The sequence below is a fragment of the Scyliorhinus torazame genome, chromosome 25, assembly GCF_047496885.1.
Source record: "Scyliorhinus torazame isolate Kashiwa2021f chromosome 25, sScyTor2.1, whole genome shotgun sequence".
Lineage (NCBI taxonomy): Eukaryota > Metazoa > Chordata > Chondrichthyes > Carcharhiniformes > Scyliorhinidae > Scyliorhinus > Scyliorhinus torazame.
The window spans coordinates 38,119,158-38,142,105 of record NC_092731.1 but is presented as its reverse complement, the minus strand read 5'-3'; the positions used below and the strand labels follow the sequence as shown (position 1 = coordinate 38,142,105).

The 22,948-nt window shown below is 56.5% G+C and overlaps 1 protein-coding gene across 1 annotated transcript in view; it reads left to right on the top strand.

The window, feature by feature from the left end:
• LOC140402492 (uncharacterized) overlaps positions 1 to 22,948 on the top strand; it is a 535,159-nt gene that overhangs the window by 453,422 nt on the left and 58,789 nt on the right. Inside the window, exons 3-4 of the mRNA XM_072490325.1 lie at positions 5,381 to 5,505; positions 16,806 to 16,962. Of these exons, the coding sequence (XP_072346426.1) occupies positions 5,473 to 5,505; positions 16,806 to 16,962 (190 nt within the window). The 5' untranslated portion in view covers positions 5,381 to 5,472. The remainder of the gene's footprint in view (positions 1 to 5,380; positions 5,506 to 16,805; positions 16,963 to 22,948) is intronic.

Here is a 22,948-nt window from a genome sequence, read left to right as displayed (position 1 = left end):
TAACCCTCAACATCGCCAACCCACTCCCCATAACCCTCAACGTCACCAACCCACTCCCCGTAACTCTCAACATCACCAACCCACTCCCCGTAACCCTCAACATCGCCAACCCACTCCCCGTAACCCGCAACGTCACCAACCCACTCCCCGTAACTCTCAACGTCACCAACTCACTCCCCGTAACCCTCAACGTCACCAACCCACTCCCCGTAACCCTCAACGTCACCAACCCACTCCCCGTAACCCTCAACGTCACCAACCCACTCCCCGTAACTCTCAACGTCACCAACCCACTCCCCGTAACCCTCAACGTCACCAACCCACTCTCCGTAACCCTCAACATCACCAACCCACTCCCCGTAAACCTCAACATCACCAACCCACTCCCCGTAACCCTCAACGTCACCAACCCACTCCCCGTAAACCTCAACGTCACCAACCCACTCCCCGTAACCCTCAACCTCACCAACCCACTCCCCGTAACTCTCAACATCACCAACCCACCCCATAACCCTCAACGTCACCAACCCACTCCCCGTAAACCTCAACGTCACCAACCCACTCCCCGTAACCCTCAACGTCACCAACCCACTCCCCGTAAACCTCAACGTCACCAACCCACTCCCCATAACCCTCAACGTCACCAACCCACTCCCTGTAAACCTCAACGTCACCAACCCACTCCCCGTAACCCTCAACGTCACCAACCCACTCCCCGTAAACCTCAACGTCACCAACCCACCCCATAACCCTCAACGTCACCAACCCACTCCCCGTAAACCTCAACGTCACCAACCCACTCCCCGTAAACCTCAACGTCACCAACCCACTCCCCGTAAACCTCAACGTCACCAACCCACTCCCCATAACCCTCAACGTCACCAACTCACTCCCCGTAACCCTCAACGTCACCAACCCACTCCCCGTAAACCTCAACGTCACCAACCCACTCCCCGTAACCCTCAACGTCACCAACCCACTCCCCGTAAACCTCAACGTCACCAACCCACTCCCCGTAACCCTCAACGTCACCAACCGACTCCCCGTAACTCTCAACATCACCAACCCACCCCCCATAACCCTCAACGTCAGCAACCCACTCCCCATAACCCTCAACGTCACCAACCCACTCCCCGTAACCCTCAACGTCACCAACCCACTCCCCGTAACTCTCAACATCACCAACCCACTCCCCGTAACCCTCAACATCACCAACCCACTCCCCGTAACCCTCAACATCACCAACCCACTCCCCATAACCCTCAACGTCAGCAACCCACCCCCCATAACCCTCAACGTCAGCAACCCACTCCCAATAAACCTCAACGTCACCAACCCACTCCCCGTAACTCTCAACATCACCAACCCACTCCCCGTAAACCTCAACGTCTCCAACCCACTCTCCGTAACCCTCAACATCACCAACCCACTCCCCGTAAACCTCAACATCACCAACCCACTCCCCGTAACCCTCAACGTCACCAACCCACTCCCCATAACCCTCAACGTCACCAACCTACTCCCCGTAACCCTCAACGTCACCAACCCTCCACTCCCCGTAAACCTCAACGTCACCAACCCACTCGCCGTAAACCTCAACGTCACCAACCCACTCCCCATAACCCTCAACGTCACCAACCCTCCACTCCCCGTAAACCTCAACATCACCAACCCACTCCCCGTAACCCTCAACGTCACCAACCCACTCCCCATAACCCTCAACGTCACCAACCTACTCCCTGTAACCCTCAACGTCACCAACCCACTCCCCGTAACCCTCAACGTCAGCAACCCACTCCCCGTAAACCTCAACGTCACCAACCCACTCCCCATAACCCTCAACGTCACCAACCCTGCACTCCCCGTAAACCTCAACGTCACCAACCCACTCCCCGTAACCCTCAACGTCACCAACCCTCCACTCCCCGTAAACCTCAACGTCACCAACCCACTCGCCGTAAACCTCAACGTCACCAACCCACTCCCCATAACCCTCAACGTCACCAACCCTCCACTCCCCGTAAACCTCAACGTCACCAACCCACTCCCCGTAAACCTCAACGTCACCAACCCACTCCCCGTAAACCTCAACGTCACCAACCCACTCCCCGTAAACCTCAACGTCACCAACCCACTCCCCGTAACCCTCAACGTCACCAACCCACTCCCCGTAAACCTCAACGTCACCAATCCACTCCCCGTAAACCTCAACATCACCAACCTACTCCCTGTAACCCTCAACGTCACCAACCCACTCCCCGTAACCCTCAACGTCACCAACCCACTCCCCGTAAACCTCAACGTCACCAACCCACTCCCCGTAACCCTCAACGTCACCAACCCACTCCCCGTAAACCTCAACGTCACCAACCCACTCCCCGTAACCCTCAACGTCACCAACCCTCCACTCCCCGTAAACCTCAACGTCACCAACCCACTCGCCGTAAACCTCAACGTCACCAACCCACTCCCCATAACCCTCAACGTCACCAACCCTCCACTCCCCGTAAACCTCAACGTCACCAACCCACTCCCCGTAAACCTCAACGTCACCAACCCACTCCCCGTAAACCTCAACGTCACCAACCCACTCCCCGTAAACCTCAACGTCACCAACCCACTCCCCGTAACCCTCAACGTCACCAACCCACTCCCCGTAAACCTCAACGTCACCAACCCACTCCCCGTAAACCTCAACATCACCAACCTACTCCCTGTAACCCTCAACGTCACCAACCCACTCCCCGTAACCCTCAACGTCACCAACCCACTCCCCGTAAACCTCAACGTCACCAACCCACTCCCCGTAACCCTCAACGTCACCAACCCACTCCCCGTAACTCTCAACGTCACCAACCCACTCCCCGTAACCCTCAACGTCACCAACCCACTCCCCGTAACCCTCAACGTCACCAACCCACTCCCTGTAACCCTCAACGTCACCAACCCACTCCCCGTAACCCTCAACGTCACCAACCCACTCCCCGTAACCCTCAACGTCACCAACCCACTCCCCGTAACCCTCAACGTCACCAACCCACTCCCTGTAACCCTCAACGCCACCAACCCACTCCCTGTAACCCTCAACGTCACCAACCCACTCCCCGTAAACCTCAACGCCACCAACCTATTCCCCGTAAGCCTCAACATCACCAACCTACTCCCTGTAACCCTCAACGTCACCAACCCACTCCCCGTAACCCTCAACGTCACCAACCCACTCCCTGTAACCCTCAACGTCACCAACCCACTCCCCGTAACCCTCAACGTCACCAACCCACTCCCTGTAACCCTCAACGTCACCAACCCACTCCCTGTAACCCTCAACGTCACCAACCCACTCCCCGTAACCCTCAACGTCACCAACCCACTCCCTGTAACCCTCAACGTCACCAACCCACTCCCTGTAACTCTCAACATCACCAACCCACTCCCCGTAACTCTCAACATCACCAACCCACTCCCCGTAACTCTCAACATCACCAACCCACGCCCCGTAACCCTCAACGTCACCAACCCACTCCCCGTAACTCTCAACATCACCAACCCACTCCCCGTAACCCTCAACATCACCAACCCACTCCCCGTAACTCTCAAAATCACCAACCCACTCCTCGTAACTCTCAAAATCACCAACCCACTCCCCGTAACCCTCAATGTCAGCAACCCACTCCCCGTAACCCTCAAAGTCACCAACCCACTCCCCGTAACTCTCAACATCACCAACCCACTCCCCGTAACTCTCAACATCACCAACCCACTCCCCGTAACCCTCAACGTCACCAACCCACTCCCCGTAACCCTCAACGTCACCAACCCACTCCCCGTAAACCTCAACGTCACCAACCCACTCCCCGTAACCCTCAACGTCACCAACCCACTCCCCGTAACTCTCAACATCACCAACCCACTCCCCGTAACTCTCAACATCACCAACCCACTCCCCGTAACTCTCAACGTCACCAACCCACTCCCCGTAACCCTCAACGTCACCAACCCACTCCCCGTAACCCTCAACGTCACCAACCCACTCCCCGTAACCCTCAACGTCACCAACCCACTCCCCGTAAACCTCAACATCACCAACCCACTCCCCGTAACCCTCAACATCACCAACCCACTCCCTGTAACCCTCAATGTCACCAACTCACTCCCCGTAACCCTCAACATCACCAACCCACTCCCCGTAACCCTCAACGTCACCAACCCACTCCCCGTAACTCTCAACATCACCAACCGACTCCCCGTAACCGTCAACGTCACCAACCCACCCCCCGTAACCCTCAACATCACCAACCCACTCCCCATAACCCTCAACGTCACCAACCCACCCCCCGTAACCCTCAACATCACCAACCCACTCCCCATAACTCTCAACGTCACCAACCCACTCCCCGTAAACCTCAACGTCACCAACCCACTCCCCGTAACCCTCAACGTCACCAACCCACTCCCCGTAACCCTCAACATCACCAACCCACTCCCCGTAACCCTCAACATCACCAACTCACTCCCCGTAACCCTCAACGTCACCAACCCACTCCCCGTAAACCTCAACGTCACCAACCCACTCCCCGTAACCCTCAACATCACCAACCCACTCCCCGTAACTCTCAACGTCAGCAACCCACTCCCCGTAACCCTCAACATCACCAACCCACTCCCCGTAACTCTCAACGTCACCAACCCACTCCCCGTAACTCTCAACGTCACCAACCCACTCCCCGTAAACCTCAACGTCACCAACCCACTCCCCGTAACCCTCAACGTCAGCAACCCACTCCCCGTAACCCTCAACGTCACCAACCCACTCCCCGTAACCCTCAACGTCACCAACCCACTCCCCGTAACCCTCAACGTCAGCAACCCACTCCCCGTAAACCTCAACGTCAGCAACCCACTCCCCGTAACCCTCAACGACACCAACCCACTCCCTGTATCTCTCAATAATAACTATTATAATAATAAATGTGCTCTGAGAAGGGGCAGATGAGGTGTTCGACAAGTGCTGGGGTTTGTTTATCTGACATTTTGGTGATCTGTTTGCCGGTAACAGTCTGACTTGTGGGGATGGTTGGGTTTTTGTTTATTGTTTGTAAAAGCGATAAAATATATATTTTAAAACTTTAATAGATGTTTTTTACGCAAAGATATGGAGAGATACAGAAGCATGGCAAGAAAGATTAAGATGCAAATTAGCCATTGTCTAATTGAATGGCGGAGCGAGTTTGAGGGGCTGAATGGCGTCCTTCGCTTCCACCATTTCGTCAAGCCCTCCCACTCACCATGAGGTTTTTGTCAGGCTAAGAAGCAGTGTTACTTTGGGAATGACCTGTATGTATCTGGAGGATAGATTCTGAGGAGATTTTCTGATTTGCAGATTCGAAAGCAGCTGCTCCAGCCGGAGGTAGAGAACTTTCTCTGACTCAAAGGAAGATACTCGCAGCGATTTAACGCCAGTCTAAAGCCAACATGGAGTCTGTGGTTCAGAGTGGAGTAACCAAGGTAACCATCTATTGCAGGCTCCACTGTGTTTATCAGAGGCCCGTCGATAAACACGGCCCTGATCGCAGACAATGGAGGTTAAATCACCCACGTTCCTGCTTCTTCTGGTCCACTGACAGCTGGACACAGACACGTTTAACTGAAGCCTTCTTTCAGAATAGACACTGGGAACAGAAAATGGCCACCAGGCTTCAGCAACCTCATCAACTTATTATATCCATCACCCTCCCATCTCCCTCACCCTCCCATCTCCCTCACCCTCCCATCTCCCTCACCCTCCCATCTCCCTCACTCTCCCATCTCCCTCACCCTCCTCTCCCTCACTCTCCTATCTCCCTCACCCTCCTCTCCCTCACTCTCCAATCTCCCTCACCCTCCTCTCCCTCACTCTCCCATCTCCCTCACTCTCCCATCTCCCTCACCCTCCCATCTCCCTCACTCCCCCATCTCCCTCACCCTCCCATCACCCTCACCCTCCCATCTCCCTCACTCTCCCATCTCCCTCACTCTCCAATCTCCCTCACTCTCCCATCTCCCTCACTCTCCCATCTCCCTCACTCTCCAATCTCCCTCACCCTCCCATCTCCCTCACCCTCCTCTCCCTCACTCTCCCATCTCCCTCACTCCCCCATCTCCCTCACCCTCCCATCACCCTCACTCTCCAATCTCCATCACTCTCCCATCTCCCTCACTCTCCAATCTCCCTCACCCTCCCATCTCCCTCACCCTCCTCTCCCTCACTCTCCCATCTCCCTCACTCCCCCATCTCCCTCACCCTCCCATCACCCTCACTCTCCAATCTCCATCACTCTCCCATCTCCCTCACTCTCCCATCTCCCTCACCCTCCCATCTCCCTCACTCCCCCATCTCCCTCACTCTCCCATCACCCTCACCCTCCCATCTCCCTCACCCTCCCATCACCCTCACCCTCCCATCTCCCTCACTCTCCCATCTCCCTCACTCTCCAATCTCCCTCACTCTCCCATCTCCCTCACTCTCCCATCTCCCTCACTCTCCAATCTCCCTCACCCTCACATCTCCCTCACCCTCCTCTCCCTCACTCTCCCATCTCCCTCACTCTCCCATCTCCCTCACCCTCCCATCTCCCTCACTCCCCCATCTCCCTCACCCTCCCATCTCCCTCACCCTCCCATCTCCCTCACCCTCCTCTCCCTCACTCTCCCATCTCCCTCACCCTCCCATCTCCCTCACTCCCCCATCTCCCTCACCCTCCCATCACCCTCACCCTCCCATCTCCCTCACTCTCCCATCTCCCTCACTCTCCAATCTCCCTCACTCTCCCATCTCCCTCACTCTCCCATCTCCCTCACTCTCCCATCTCCCTCACCCTCCCATCTCCCTCACCCTCCCATCTCCCTCACCCTCCCATCTCCCTCACCCTCCTCTCCCTCACTCTCCCATCTCCCTCACTCTCCCATCTCCCTCACTCTCCCATCTCCCTCACTCTCCAATCTCCCTCACTCTCCCATCTCCCTCACTCTCCCATCTCCTTCACCCTCCCATCTCCCTCACTCCCCCATCTCCCTCACCCTCCCATCTCCCTCACTCTCCCATCTCCCTCACTCTCCCATCTCCCTCACTCTCCCATCTCCCTCACTCTCCTCTCCCTCACTCTCCCATCTCCCTCACTCTCCTCTCCCTCACTCTCCCATCTCCCTCACTCTCCCATCTCCCTCACCCTCCCATCTCCCTCACCCTCCCATCTCCCTCACCCTCCCATCTCCCTCACCCTCCTCTCCCTCACTCTCCCATATCCCTCACTCTCCCATCTCCTTCACTCTCCCATCTCCCTCACTCCCCCATCTCCCTCACCCTCCCATCTCCCTCACTCTCCCATCTCCCTCACTCTCCCATCTCCCTCACTCTCCTCTTCCTCACTCTCCCATCTCCCTCACTCTCCTCTCCCTCACTCTCCCATCTCCCTCGCTCTACCATCTCCCTCACTCCCCCATCTCCCTCACCCTCCTCTCCCTCACTCTCCCATCTCCCTCACTCTCCCATCTCCCTCACTCCCCCATCTCCCTCACCCTCCCATCTCCCTCACTCTCCCATCTCCCTCACTCTCCCATCTCCCTCACTCTCCCATCTCCCTCACTCTCCCATCTCCCTCACTCTCCCATCTCCCTCACCCTCCCATCTCCCTCACCCTCCCATCTCCCTCACCCTCCTCTCCCTCACTCTCCCATCTCCCTCACTCCCCCATCTCCCTCACCCTCCCATCACCCTCACTCTCCAATCTCCATCACTCTCCCATCTCCCTCACTCTCCCATCTCCCTCACTCTCCAATCTCCCTCACTCTCCCATCTCCCTCACTCTCCCATCTCCCTCACTCTCCCATCTCCCTCACTCTCCCATCTCCCTCACTCTCCCATCTCCCTCACTCTCCCATCTCCCTCACTCCCCCTTCTCCCTCACCCTCCCATCTCCCTCACTCTCCCAACTCCCTCACCCTCCCATCTCCCTCACTCTCCCAACTCCCTCACCCTCCCATCTCCCTCAGTCCCACCATCTCCCTCACTCTCCCATCTCCCACACCCTCCCATCTTCCTCACTCTCCCATCTCCCTCACCCTCCCATCTCCCTCACTCTCCCATCTCCCTCACTCCCCCATCTCCCTCACTCTCCCATCTCCCTCACTCTCCCATTTCCCTCACTCCCCCTTCTCCCTCACTCTCCCATCTCCCTCACTCCCCCATCTCCCTCACTCTACCATCTCCCTCGCTCTCCCATCTCCTTCACTCTCCCATCTCCCTCACTCTACCATCTCCCTCACTCTACCATCTCCCTCGCTCTCCCATCTCCCTCGCTCTCCCATCTCCCTCGCCCTCCCATCTCCCTCACTCTCCCATCTCCCTCACCCTCCCATCTCCCTCACCCTCCCATCTCCCTCACCCTCCCATCTTCCTCACCCTCCCATCTCCCTCACTCCCACCATCTCCCTCACTCCCACCATCTCCCTCATTCTCCCATCTCCCTCACTCTCCCATCTCCCTCACTCCCACCCTCTCCCTCACTCTCCCGTCTCCCTCACTCCCACCATCTCCCTCAGTCCCACCATCTCCCTCACTCCCACCATCTCCCTCAGTCCCACCATCTCCCTCAAAGAACAAAGAACAAAGAAATGTACAGCACAGGAACAGGCCCTTCGGCCCTCCAAGCCCGTGCCGACCATGCTGCCTGACTAAACTACAATCTTCTACACTTCCTGGGTCCGTATCCTTCTATTCCCATCCTATTCATATATTTGTCAAGATGCCCCTTAAATGTCCCTATCGTCCCTGCTTCCACTACCTCCTCCGGCAGCGAGTTCCAGGCACCCACTACCCTCTGCGTAAAAAACTTGCCTCGTACATCTACTCTAAACCTTGCCCCTCTCACCTTAAACCTATGCCCCCTAGTAATAGAACATAGAACATAGAACAATACAGCGCAGTACAGGCCCTTCGGCCCACGATGTTGCACCAAAACAAAAGCCATCTAACCTACACTGTACCATTATCATCCATATGTTTATCCAATAAACTTTTAAATGCCCTCAATGTTGGCGAGTTCACTACTGTAGCAGGTAGGGCATTCCACGGCCTCACTACTCTTTGCGTAAAGAACCTACCTCTGACCTCTGTCCTATATCTATTACCCCTCAGTTTAAGGCTATGTCCCCTCGTGCTAGCCATTTCCATCCGCGGGAGAAGGCTCTCACTGTCCACCCTATCTAACCCTCTGATCATTTTGTATGCCTCTATTAAGTCTCCTCTTAACCTTCTTCTCTCCAACGAAAACAACCTCAAGTCCATCAGCCTTTCCTCATAAGATTTTCCCTCCATACCAGGCAACATCCTGGTAAATCTCCTCTGCACCCGCTCCAAAGCGTCCACGTCCTTCCTATAATGCGGTGACCAGAACTGTACGCAATACTCCAAATTGACCCCTCTACCCTGGGGAAAAGCCTCTGACTATCCACTCTGCCTATGCCCCTCATAATTTTGTATACCTCTATCAGGTCTCCCCTCAACCTCCTTCGTTCCAGTGAGAACAAACCGAGTTTATTCAATCGCTCCTCATAGCTAATGCCCTCCATACCAGGCAACATTCTGGTAAATCTCTTCTGCACCCTCTCTAAAGCCTCCACATCCTTCTGGTAGTGTGGCGACCAGAATTGAACACTATACTCCAAGTGTGGCCTAACTAAGGTTCTATACAGCTGCAACATGACTTGCCAATTCTTATACTCAATGCCCCGGCCAATGAAGGCAAGCATGCCGTATGCCTTCTTGACTACCTTCTCCACCTGTGTTGCCCCTTTCAATGACCTGTGGACCTGTACTCCTAGATCTCTTTGACTTTCAATACTCTTGAGGGTTCAACCATTCACTGTATATTCCCTACCTGCATTAGACCTTCCAAAATGCATTACCTCACATTTGTCCGGATTAAACTCCATCTGCCATCTCTCCGCCCAAGTCTCCAGACAATCTAAATCCTGCTGTATCCTCCGACAGTCCTCATCGCTATCCGCAATTCCACCAACCTTTGTGTCGTCTGCAAACTTACTAATCAGACCAGTTACATTTTCCTCCAAATCATTTATATATACTACAAAGAGCAAAGGTCCCAGCACTGATCCCTGTGGAACACCACTGGTCACAGCCCTCCAATTAGAAAAGCATCCCTCCATTGCTACTCTCTGCCTTCTATGGCCTAGCCAGTTCTGTATCCACCTTGCCAGCTCACCCCTGATCCCGTGTGACTTCACCTTTTGTACTAGTCTACCATGAGGGACCTTGTCAAAGGCCTTACTGAAGTCCATATAGACAACATCTACTGCCCTACCTGCATCAATCATCTTAGTGACCTCCTCGAAAAACTCTATCAAGTTAGTGAGACACGACCTCCCCTTCACAAAACCGTGCTGCCTCTCACTAATACGTCCATTTGCTTCCAAATGGGAGTAGATCCTGTCTCGCAGAATTCTCTCCAGTAATTTCCCTACCACTGAACTAAGGCTCACCGGCCTGTAGTTCCCGGGATTATCCTTGCTACCCTTCTTAAACAGAGGAGCAACATTGGCTATTCTCCAGTCCTCCGGGACATCCCCTGAAGACAGCGAGGATCCAAAGATTTCTGTCAAGGCCTCAGCAATTTCCTCTCCAGCCTCCTTCAGTATTCTGGGGTAGATCGCATCAGGCCCTGGGGACTTATCTACCTTCATACTTTTTAAGACACCCAACACCTCGTCTTTTTGGATCACAATGTGACCCAGGCTATCTACACCCCCTTCTCCAGACTCAACATCTACCAATTCCTTCTCTTTGGTGAATACTGATGCAAAGTATTCATTTAGTACCTCGCCCATTTCCTCTGGCTCCACACATAGATTCCCTTGCCTATCCTTCAGTGGGCCAACCCTTTCCCTGGCTACCCTCTTGCTTTTTATGTACGTGTAAAAAGCCTTGGGATTTTCCTTAACCCTATTTGCCAATGACTTTTCGTGACCCCTTCTAGCCCTCCTAACTCCTTGCTTAAGTTCCTTCCTACTTTCCTTATATTCCACGCAGGATCCCACCATCTCCCTCACTCCCACCATCTCCTTCACTCCCCCATCTCCCTCACTCTCCCATCTCCCTCACTCTCCCATCTCCCTCACTCTCCCATCTGCCACACTCTCCGATCTCCCTCACTCCCCCATCGCCCTCACTGTCCCATCTCCCTCACCCTCCCATCTCCCTCACTCTCCCATCTGCCCTACACTCCATCTCCCTCACTCTCCCATCTCCCTCACTCCCACCATCTCCCTCACTCCCCCATCTCCCTCACTCCCACCCTCTCCCTCACTCCCACCCTCTCCCTCACTCCCACCCTCTCCCATCTCCCTCACTTCACCATCTCCCCTCACTCCCACCCTCTGCCTCACTCCCACCCTCTCCCTCACTCCCACCCTCTCCCTCACTCCCACCATCTCCCTCACTCCCACCATCTCCCTCACCTCCCACCGTCTCCCTCACTCCCACCGTCTTCCTCACTCCCACCCTCTCCCACACCCACCCTCTCCCTCACATCCCACCCTCTCCCTCACTCCCACCCTCTCCCTCACTTCCCATCTCCCTCACTCCCACCCTCGTCCCTCACTCCCACCCTCTCCCTCACATCCCACCCTCTCCCTCACTCTCACCCTCTCCCTCACTCCCACCCTCTCCCTCACTCCCACCCTCTCTCACTCCCACCCTCTCCCTCACTCCACCCTCTCCCTCACTCCCACCCCTCCCCTCACTCTCCCATCTCCCTCACTCCCACCATCTCCCTCACTCCCACCCTCTCCTCACTCCCACCCTCTCCCTCACTCCCACCCTCTCCCTCACTCCCACCCTCTCCCTCACTCCCAACACCTCCCTCACTACCACCTCTCCCTCACTCTCCCATCTCCCTCACTCCCACCCTCTCCCCCTCACTCCCACCTTCTCCTCACTCCCACCCTCTCCTCACTCCCACCCTCTCCCTCACTCTCACCCTCTCCCTCACTCCCACCCTCTCCCTCACTCCCAACCTCGCCCTCACACTCCCATCTCCCTCACTCCCCCATCTCCCTCACTCCACCATCTCCCTCACTCTCACATCTCCCTCACTCCCACCCTCTCCCTCACTCCCACCCTCTCCCTCACTCCCACCCTCTCCCTCACTCCCAACCTCTCCCTCACTCCCACCTCGCCCTCACACTCCCATCTCCCTCACTCCCCCATCTCCCTCACACCCACCATCCTCCCACACTCTCACATCTCCCTCACTCCCACCCTCTCCCTCACTCCCACCCTCTCCCTCACTCCCACCCTCTCCCTCACTCCCAACCTCTCCCTCACTCTCCCATCTCCTCACTCCCCATCTCCCTCACTCCCACCATCTCCCTCACTCTCACATCTCCCTCACTCCCACCCTCTCCCTCACTCCCACCCTCTCCCTCACTCCCACCCTCTCCCTCACTCCCACCGTCTCCCTCACTCCCACCGTCTCCTCACGCCCACCCTCTCCCTCACTTTCCCATCTCCCTCACTCCCACCCTCTCCCTCACTCCCACCCTCTCCCTCACTCCCCACCCTCTCCCTCACTCCCCACCCTCTCCCTCACTCCCAACCTCTCCCTCACTCTCCCATCTCCCTCACTCCCACCCTCTCCCTCACTCCCACCCTCTCCCTCACTCCCACCCTCTCCCTCACTCCCAACCTCTCCCTCACTCTCCCATCTCCCTCACTCCCACCCTCTCCCTCACTCCCACCATCTCCCTCACTCCCACCCTCTCCCTCACTCTCACCCTCTCCCTCACTCCCACCCACTCCCTCACTCCCACCCTCTCCCTCACTCCCACCCTCTCCCTCACTCCCACCCACTCCCTCACTCCCACCCTCTCCCTCACTCCCACCCCTCTCCCTCACTCCCCCATCTCCCTCACTCCCACCATCTCCCTCACTCCACCCTGTCCTCACTCCCACCCTCTCCCTCACTCCCACCCCTCTCCCTCACTCCCACCCTCTCCCTCACTTTCCCATCTCCCTCACTCCCACCCTCTCCCTCACTCCCACCCTCTCCCTCACTCTCCCATCTCCCTCACTTTCCCATCTCCCTCACTCCCACCCTCTCCTCACTCCCACCCTCTCCCTCACTCCCCACCCTCTCCCTCACTCTCACCCTCTCCCTCACTCCCACCCTCTCCCTCACTCCCACCCTCTCCCTCACTCCACCCTCTCCCTCACTCCCACCCTCTCCCTCACTCCCACCCTCTCTCTCACTCCCACCCTCTCCCTCACTCCCACCCTCTCCCTCACTCCCAACCTCTCCCTCACTGCCACCCTCGCCCTCACTCTCCCATCTCCCTCACTCCCCCCATCTCCCTCACTCCCACCATCTCCCTCACTCTCACATCTCCCTCACTCCCACCCTCTCCCTCACTCCCACCCTCTCCCTCACTCCCACCCTCTCCCTCACTCCCACCGTCTCCCTCACTCCCACCGTATCCCTCACGCCCACCCTCTCCCTCACTTTCCCATCTCCTCACTCCCACCATCTCCCTCACTCCCACCCTCTCCCTCACTCCCACCCTCTCCCTCACTCCCACCCTCCCCTCACTCCACCCTCTCCCTCACTCCCCACCCTCTCTCTCACTCCCACCCTCTCCCTCGACTCCCAACCTCTCCCTCACTGCCACCCCTCGCCCTCACTCTCCCATCTCCCTCACTCCCACCCTCTCCCTCACTCCCACCTTCTCCCTCACTCCCACCCTCTCCCTCACTCCCACCCTCTCCCTCACTCCCAACCTCTCCTCACTCTCCCATCTCCCTCACTCCCCCATCTCCCTCACTCCCACCATCTCCCTGACTCTCACATCTCCCCTCACTCCCACCCTCTCCCTCAACTCCCACCCTCTCCCTCACTCCCACCCTCTCCCTCACTCCCACCGTCTCCCTCACTCCCACCGTATCCCTCACGCCCACCCTCTCCCTCACTTTCCCATCTCCCTCACTCCCACCCTCTCCCTCACTCCCACCCTCTCCCTCACTCCACCCTCTCCCTCACTCCACCCTCTCCCTCACATCCCACCCTCTCCCTCACTCCCAACCTCTCCCTCACTCTCCCATCTCCCTCACTCCCACCCACCTCCCTCACTCCCACCCTCTCCCTCACTCCCACCCCCCTTCCCCTCACTCCCAACCTCTCCCTCACTCTCCCATCTCCCTCACTCCCACCCTCTCCCTCACTCCCACCATCTCCCTCACTCCACCCTCTCCCTCACTCTCACCCTCTCCCTCACTCCCACCCACTCCCTCACTCCATCCCACCCTCTCCCCTCAATCCCACCCCTCTCCCTCACTCTCCACCCTCTCCCTCACTCCCACCCACTCCCTCACTCCCACCCTCTCCCTCACTCCCACCCTCTCCCTCACTCCCCCATCTCCCTCACTCCGACCATCTCCCTCACTCCCACCCTCTCCCTCACTCCCACCATCTCCCTCACTCTCACATCTCCCTCACTCTCCACTCTCCCTCACTCCCACCCTCTCCCTCACTCCCACCCTCTCCCCTCACTCTCACCCTCTCCCTCACTCTCCCTCTCCCTCATTCCCACCCTCTCCCTCACTCCCACCCTCTCCCTCACTCTCCCATCTCCCTCACTCTCCCATCTCCCTCACTCCCACCCTCTCCCTCACTCCACCCTCTCCCTCACTCCCCCATCTCCCTCACTCCCACCATCTCCCTCACTCCCACCATCTCCCTCACTCCCACCCTCTCCCTCACTCCCACCATCTCCCTCACTCCCACCATCTCCTCACTCTCACATCTCCCTCACTCTCACATCTCCTCACTCTCACCCTCTCCCCTCACTCTCACCCTCTCCTCACTCCTCCCACCCTCTCCCTCACTCCACCCTCTCCCTCACTCCACCCTCTCCTCACTCCCACCCTCTCCCTCACTCCCACCCTCTCCTCACTCCCACCCTCTCCCTCACTCCCACCCTCTCCCTCACTCCCACCCTCTCCCTCACTCCCACCATCTCCTCACTCCCACCATCTCCCTCACTCCCACCCTCTCCCTCACTCCCACCATCTCCCTCACTCCCACCATCTCCCTCACTCTCACCCTCTCCCTCACTCCCACCCACTCCCTCACTCCCACCCTCTCCCTCACTCCCACCCTCTCCCTCACTCCCCCATCTCCCTCACTCCGACCATCTCCCTCACTCCCACCCTCTCCCTCACTCCCACCATCTCCCTCACTCTCACATCTCCCTCACTCTCCCATCTCCCTCACTCCCACCCTCTCCCTCACTCCCACCCTCTCCCTCACTCTCACCTCTCCCTCACTCTCCCATCTCCCTCATTACCACCCTCTCCCTCACTCCCACCCTCTCCCTCACTCTCCCATCTCCCTCACTCTCCCATCTCCCTCACTCCCACCCTCTCCCTCACTCCCACCCTCTCCCTCACTCCCCATCTCCCTCACTCCCACCATCTCCCTCACTCCCACCATCTCCCTCACTCCCACCCTCTCCCTCACTCCACCATCTCCCTCACTCCCACCATCTCCCTCACTCTCACATCTCCCTCACTCTCACATCTCCCTCACTCTCACCCTCTCCCTCACTCTCACCCTCTCCCTCTCACTCCCACCCTCTCCCTCACTTCCACCCTCTCCCTCACTCTCACCCTCTCCCTCACTCCCACCCTCTCCTCACTCCCACCCTCTCCTCACTCCCACCCTCTCCCTCACTCCCACCCTCTCCCTCACTCCCACCCTCTCCCTCACTCCCACCCTCTCCCTCACTCCCACCCTCTCCCTCACTCCACCCTCTCCCTCACTCCCACCCTCTCCCTCACTCCCACCCTCTCCCTCACTCCCACCCTCTCCCTCACTCCCACCCTCTCCCTCACTCCCACCCTCTCCCTCACTCCCACCCTCTCCCTCACTCTCACCCTCTCCCTCACTCCCACCCTCTCCCTCACTTCCACCCTCTCCCTCACTCCCACCCTCTCCCTCACTCCCACCCTCTCCCTCACTCCCACCCTCTCCCTCACTCCCACCCTCTCCCTCACTCCCACCCTCTCACTCACTCCCACCCTCTCCCTCACTCCCACCCTCTCCCTCACTCCCACCATCTCTCTTCACTCCCACCTACTCGTTGTCCCAACCCCCTTCACGTTTTCCTCTTTGGAAACGCATCGCTCCTGCAAAAGAAAATTCATTCTTGGGATTTGGGCAGGGCTGAGGATGTTGCCCGTCCCGAGTTGCCCTCGAGAAGGGGAACAGCTGTAGTCTGTGAGGTGAAGGTAACCCCACAGTATGTTTGGTTGGGTGTTCCCGAATTGTGATCCAATGATGAGGGAAGGGTGAGATACGTTCATGTTGGGCTGGATTTGACGTGGAGGTTGTTGCTGTCCCTATTGACCTCCTTGACCCCATTCCACTCGGATGCTAATGCTCTTGTGTGTTTATCATGACTCATTTATCCTTTTGTTTATAGAACCTTCCCGACTCAGCCTCTGATCCTTAAGACCCTCACCTGTAATATGTCACGCCTGGTGATTTCAATCCACTCACCTCCAAAAGCAAATCACTTTGTCGAACAACATCATGAGTTCTTCAGATGTTCAAATTCCTCACCTCTCCCGCCAAGGGAGATGCAGACGTCTGCGGTTGGCGGTGCATCTAGTTTTGCCCCCCATGAGCCCCAGGATCCAGGGGGAATAGGGCATCACACATGCCCACGGCTAATCCTGCTCCTCTTCCTGTCACCAGGAGCTCCGGATGTCCGAGATGGTGGAATTAATTGTGGAGACGACGGCTGAGGTCGGCGCGACAGGATTCCGTGTGGCTGGTGGGGGGAAGGAAGGAATCTTTGTCAAGGAGGTGCTGAAGGAGTCGAGGGCAGCGAGGGCACTCAATCTGAAGGAGGGTAAGCTTCGGTTTAGGGCGGGGTGGGGAAGGAACATCCAGATTGTAACCGTGCAGAAGACATGGGGTGGAATTTAATGCCCCCCGTCTTGGCAAATTTAATAGTAGGGGAACACGCTGAGACACTGGGTCACACACTGTCCTTTCACACTCTGGGACAGTGGGTCACACACTGTCCTTTCACACTCTGGGACAGTGGGTCACACACTGTCCTTTCACACTCTGGGACAGTGGGTCACACACTGTCCTTTCACACTCTGGGACAGTGGGTCACACACTGTCCTTTCACACTCTGGGACAGTGGGTCACACACTGTCCTTTCACACTCTGGGACAGTGGGTCACACACTGTCCTTTCACACTCTGGGACAGTGGGTCACACACTGTCCTTTCACACTCTGGGACACTGGGTCACACACTGTCCATTCACACTCTGGGACACTGGGTCACACACTGTCCTTTCACACTCTGGGACAGTGGGTCACACCTTCTCCTTTCACACTCTGGGACACTGGGTCAGACACTGTCCTTTCACACTCTGGGACAGTGGGTCACACACTCTCCTTCCACACTCTGGGACACTGGGTCACACACTGTCCTTTCACACGCTGGGACAGTGGGTCACACACTCTCCTTTCACACTCTGGGACACTGGGTCACACACTGTCCTTTCACACTCTGGGACACTGGGTCACACACTGTCCTTTCACACTCTGGGACAGTGGGGCACACACTGTCCTTTCACACTCTGGGACACTGGGTCACACACTGTCCTTTCACACTCTGGGACACTGGGTCACACACTGTCCTTTCACACTCTGGGACAGTGGGTCACACACTGTCCTTTCACACTCTGGGACACTGGGTCACACACTGTCCATTCACACTCTGGGACAGTAGGGCACACACTGTCCTTTCACACTCTGGGACAGTGGGGGGCACACTGTCCTTTCACACTCTGGGACAGTGGGTTACACACTGTCCATTCACACTCTGGGACAGTGGGGGGCACACTGTCCTTTCACACTCTGGAACACTGGGCCACACACTGTCCTTTCACACTCTGGGACAGTCGGTCACACACTGTCCATTCAAACTCTGGGACACTGGGTCACACACGATCCTTTCACACTCTGGGACAGTGGGTCACACACTGTCCTTTCACACTCTGGGACACTGGGTCACACACTGTCCATTCACACTCTGGGACAGTGGGTCACACACTGTCCTTTCACACTCTGGGACAGTGGGTCACACACTGTGCTTTCACACTATGGGACACTGGTTCACACTCTGGGACCGTGGTTCGCACACTGTCCTTTCACACTCTGGGACAGTGGGGCACACACTGTCCTTTCACACTCTGGGACAATGGGTCACACACTGTCCTTTCACACTCTGGGACACTGGGTCACACACTGTCCTTTCACAATCTGGGACAGTGGGTCACACACTGTCCTTTCACACTCTGGGACAGTGGGTCGCACACTGTCCTTTCACACTCTGGGACAGTGGGTCACACACTGTCCTTTCACACTCTGGGACAGTTGGGCACACAGTGTCCTTTCACACTCTGGGACACTGGGTCACACTGTCCTTTCACACTCTTGGACAGTGGGGCACACACTGTCCATTCACACTCTGGGACACTGGGTCACACACTGTCCTTTCACACTCTGGGAACCTGGGTCACACACTGTCCTTTCACACTCTGAGACAGCGGGGCACACACTGTCCTTTCACACTCTGGGACAGTGGGGCACACACTGTCCATTCACACTCTGGGACACTGGGTCACACACTGTCCTTTCACACTCTGGTACAGTGGGTCACACACTGTCCTTTCACACTCTGGGACACTGGGTCACACACTGTCCTTTCACACTCTGGGACAGTGGGTCACACACTGTCCTTTCACACTCTGGGACAGTAGGGCACACACTGTCCTTTCACACTCTGGGACAGTGAGTCACACACTGTCCTTTCACACTCTGGGACACTGGGTCACACACTTTCCTTTCACACTCTGGGACACTGGGTCACAGACTGTCCTTTCACACTCTGGGACAGTGGGGCATACACTGTACATTCACACTCTGGGACAGTGGGGCACACACTGTCCATTCACACTCTGGGACAGTGGGGCACACACTGCCCATTCACACTCTGGGACACTGGGTCACACACTGTCCTTTCACACTTTGGGACAGTGGGTCACACACTGTCCTTTCACACTCTGGGACACTGGGTCACACACTGTCCTTCCACACTCTGGGACACTGGGTCACACACTTTCCTTTCACACTCTGGGACACTGGGTCACACACTGTCCTTTCACACTCTGGGACAGTGGGGCATACACTGTACATTCACACTCTGGGACAGTGGGGCACACACTGTCCATTCACACTCTGGGACAGTGGGGCACACACTGCCCATTCACACTCTGGGACACTGGGTCACACACTGTCCTTTCACACTCTGGGACAGTGGGTCACACACTGTCCTTTCACACTCTGGGACACTGGGTCACACACTGTCCTTTCACAGTCTGGGACAGTGGGTCACACACTGTCCTTTCACACTATGGGACAGTGGGGCACACAGTATCCTTTCACACTCTGGGACACTGGGTCACACACTGTCCTTTCACACTCTGGGACACTGGGTCACACACTGTCCTTTCACACTCTGGGACACTGGGTCACACACTGTCCTTTCCCACTCTGGGACAGTGGGTCACCCACTGTCCTTTCACACTATGGGACAGTAGGGCACACACTGTCCTTTCACACTCTGGGACAGTGAGTCACACACTGTCCTTTCATACTCTGGGACACTGGGTCACACACTTTCCTTTCACATTCTGGGACACTGGGTCACACACTGTACTTTCACACTCTGGGACAGTGGGGCATACACTGTACATTCACACTCTGGGACAGTGGGGCACACACTGTCCATTCACACTCTGGGACAGTGGGGCACACACTGCCCATTCACACTCTGGGACACAGGGTCACACACTGTCCTTTCACACTCTGGGACAGTGGGTCACACACTGTCCTTTCACACTCTGGGACACTGGGTCACACACTGTCCTTTCACACTCTGGGACAGTGGGTCACACACTGTCCTTTCACACTCTGGGACAGTGGGGCACACATTATCCTTTCACACTCTGGGACACTGGGTCACACTGTCCTTTCACACTCTGGGACAGTGGGGCACACACTGTCCATTCACACTCTGGGACACTGGGTCACACACTGTCCTTTCACACTCTGGGACACTGGGTCACACACTGTCCTTTCACACTCTGGGACAGTGGGTCACACTCTGTCCTTTCACACTCTGGGACACTGGGTCGCACACTGTCCTTTCACACACTGGAACACTGGGTCACACACTGTCCTTTCACACTCTGGGATACTGGGTCACACTGTCCTTTCACACTCTGGGACAGTGGGGCACACACTGTCCATTCACACTCTGGGACACTGGGTCACACACTGTCCTTTCACACTCTGGGACACTGGGTCACACACTGTCCTTTCACACTCTGGGACAGTGGGCCACACTCTGTCCTTTCACACTCTGGGACACTGGGTCGCACACTGTCCTTTCACACTCTGGGACACTGGGTCACACATTGTCCTTTCACACTCTGGGACAGTGGGTCACACACTGTGCTTTCACACTCTGGGACACTGGGTCACACTCTGGGACCGTGGTTCGCACACTGTCCTTTCACACTCTGGGACACTGGGTCACACACTGTCCTTTCACACTCTGGGACAGTGGGACACACACTGTCCTTTCACACGCTGGGACAGTGGGTCACGCACTGTCCTTTCACACTCTGGGATAGTGGGTCGCACACTGTCCTTTCACACTATGGGACAGTGGGTCGCACACGGTCCTTTCGCACTCTGGGACACTGGGTCACACACTGTCCTTTCACACTCTGGGACAGTGGGTCACACACAGTCCTTTCACACTCTGGGACACTGGGTCACACACTCTCCTTCCACACTCTGGGACACTGGGTCACACACTGTCCTTTCACACGCTGGGACAGTGGGTCACACACTCTCCTTTCACACTCTGGGACACTGGGTCACACACTGTCCTTTCACACTCTGGGACACTGGGTCACACACTGTCCATTCACACTCTGGGACAGTAGGGCACACACTGTCCTTTCACACTCTGGGACAGTGGGGGGCACACTGTCCTTTCACACTCTGGGACAGTGGGTTACACACTGTCCATTCACACTCTGGGACAGTGGGGGGCACACTGTCCTTTCACACTCTGGAACACTGGGCCACACACTGTCCTTTCACACTCTGGGACAGTCGGTCACACACTGTCCATTCAAACTCTGGGACACTGGGTCACACACGATCCTTTCACACTCTGGGACAGTGGGTCACACACTGTCCTTTCACACTCTGGGACACTGGGTCACACACTGTCCATTCACACTCTGGGACAGTGGGTCACACACTGTCCTTTCACACTCTGGGACACTGGGTCACACACTGTCATTTCACACTCTGGGACAGTGGGTTACACACTGTCCTTTCAAACACTGGGACAGTGGGTCACACACTGTCCTTTCACACTCTGGGACACTGGGTCACACACTGTCCTTTCACACTCTGGGACAGTGGGTCACACACTGTCCTTTCACACTCTGGGACAGTGGGTCACACAGTGTGCTTTCACACTATGGGGCACTGGTTCACACTCTGGGACCGTGGTTCGCACACTGTCCTTTCACACTCTGGGACAGTGGGGCACACACTGTCCTTTCACACTCTGGGACAATGGGTCACACACTGTCCTTTCACACTCTGGGACACTGGGTCACACACTGTCCTTTCACAATCTGGGACAGTGGGTCACACACTGTCCTTTCACACTCTGGGACAGTGGGTCGCACACTGTCCTTTCACACTCTGGGACAGTGGGTCACACACTGTCCTTTCACACTCTGGGACAGTTGGGCACACAGTGTCCTTTCACACTCTGGGACACTGGGTCACACACTGTCCTTTCACACTCTGGGAACCTGGGTCACACACTGTCCTTTCACACTCTGAGACAGCGGGGCACACACTGTCCTTTCACACTCTGGGACAGTGGGGCACACACTGTCCATTCACACTCTGGGACACTGGGTCAAACACTGTGTTTTCACACTCTGGGAACCTGGGTCACACACTGTCCTTTCACACTCTGGTACAGTGGGTCACACACTGTCCTTTCACACTCTGGGACACTGGGTCACACACTGTCCTTTCACACTCTGGGACAGTGGGTCACACACTGTCCTTTCACACTCTGGGACAGTAGGGCACACACTGTCCTTTCACACTCTGGGACAGTGAGTCACACACTGTCCTTTCACACTCTGGGACACTGGGTCACACACTTTCCTTTCACACTCTGGGACACTGGGTCACAGACTGTCCTTTCACACTCTGGGACAGTGGGGCATACACTGTACATTCACACTCTGGGACAGTGGGGCACACACTGTCCATTCACACTCTGGGACAGTGGGGCACACACTGCCCATTCACACTCTGGGACACTGGGTCACACACTGTCCTTTCACACTCTGGGACAGTGGGTCACACACTGTCCTTTCACACTCTGGGACACTGGGTCACACACTGTCCTTCCACACTCTGGGACACTGGGTCACACACTGTCCTTCCACACTCTGGGACACTGGGTCACACACTGTCCTTTCACACTCTGGGACACTGGGTCACACACTGTCCTTTCACACTCTGGGACAGTGGGTCACCCACTGTCCTTTCACACTATGGGACAGTAGGGCACACACTGTCCTTTCACACTCTGGGACAGTGGGTCACACACTGTCCTTTCACACTCTGGGACAGTGAGTCACACACTGTACTTTCATACTCTGGGACACTGGGTCACACACTTTCCTTTCACACTCTGGGA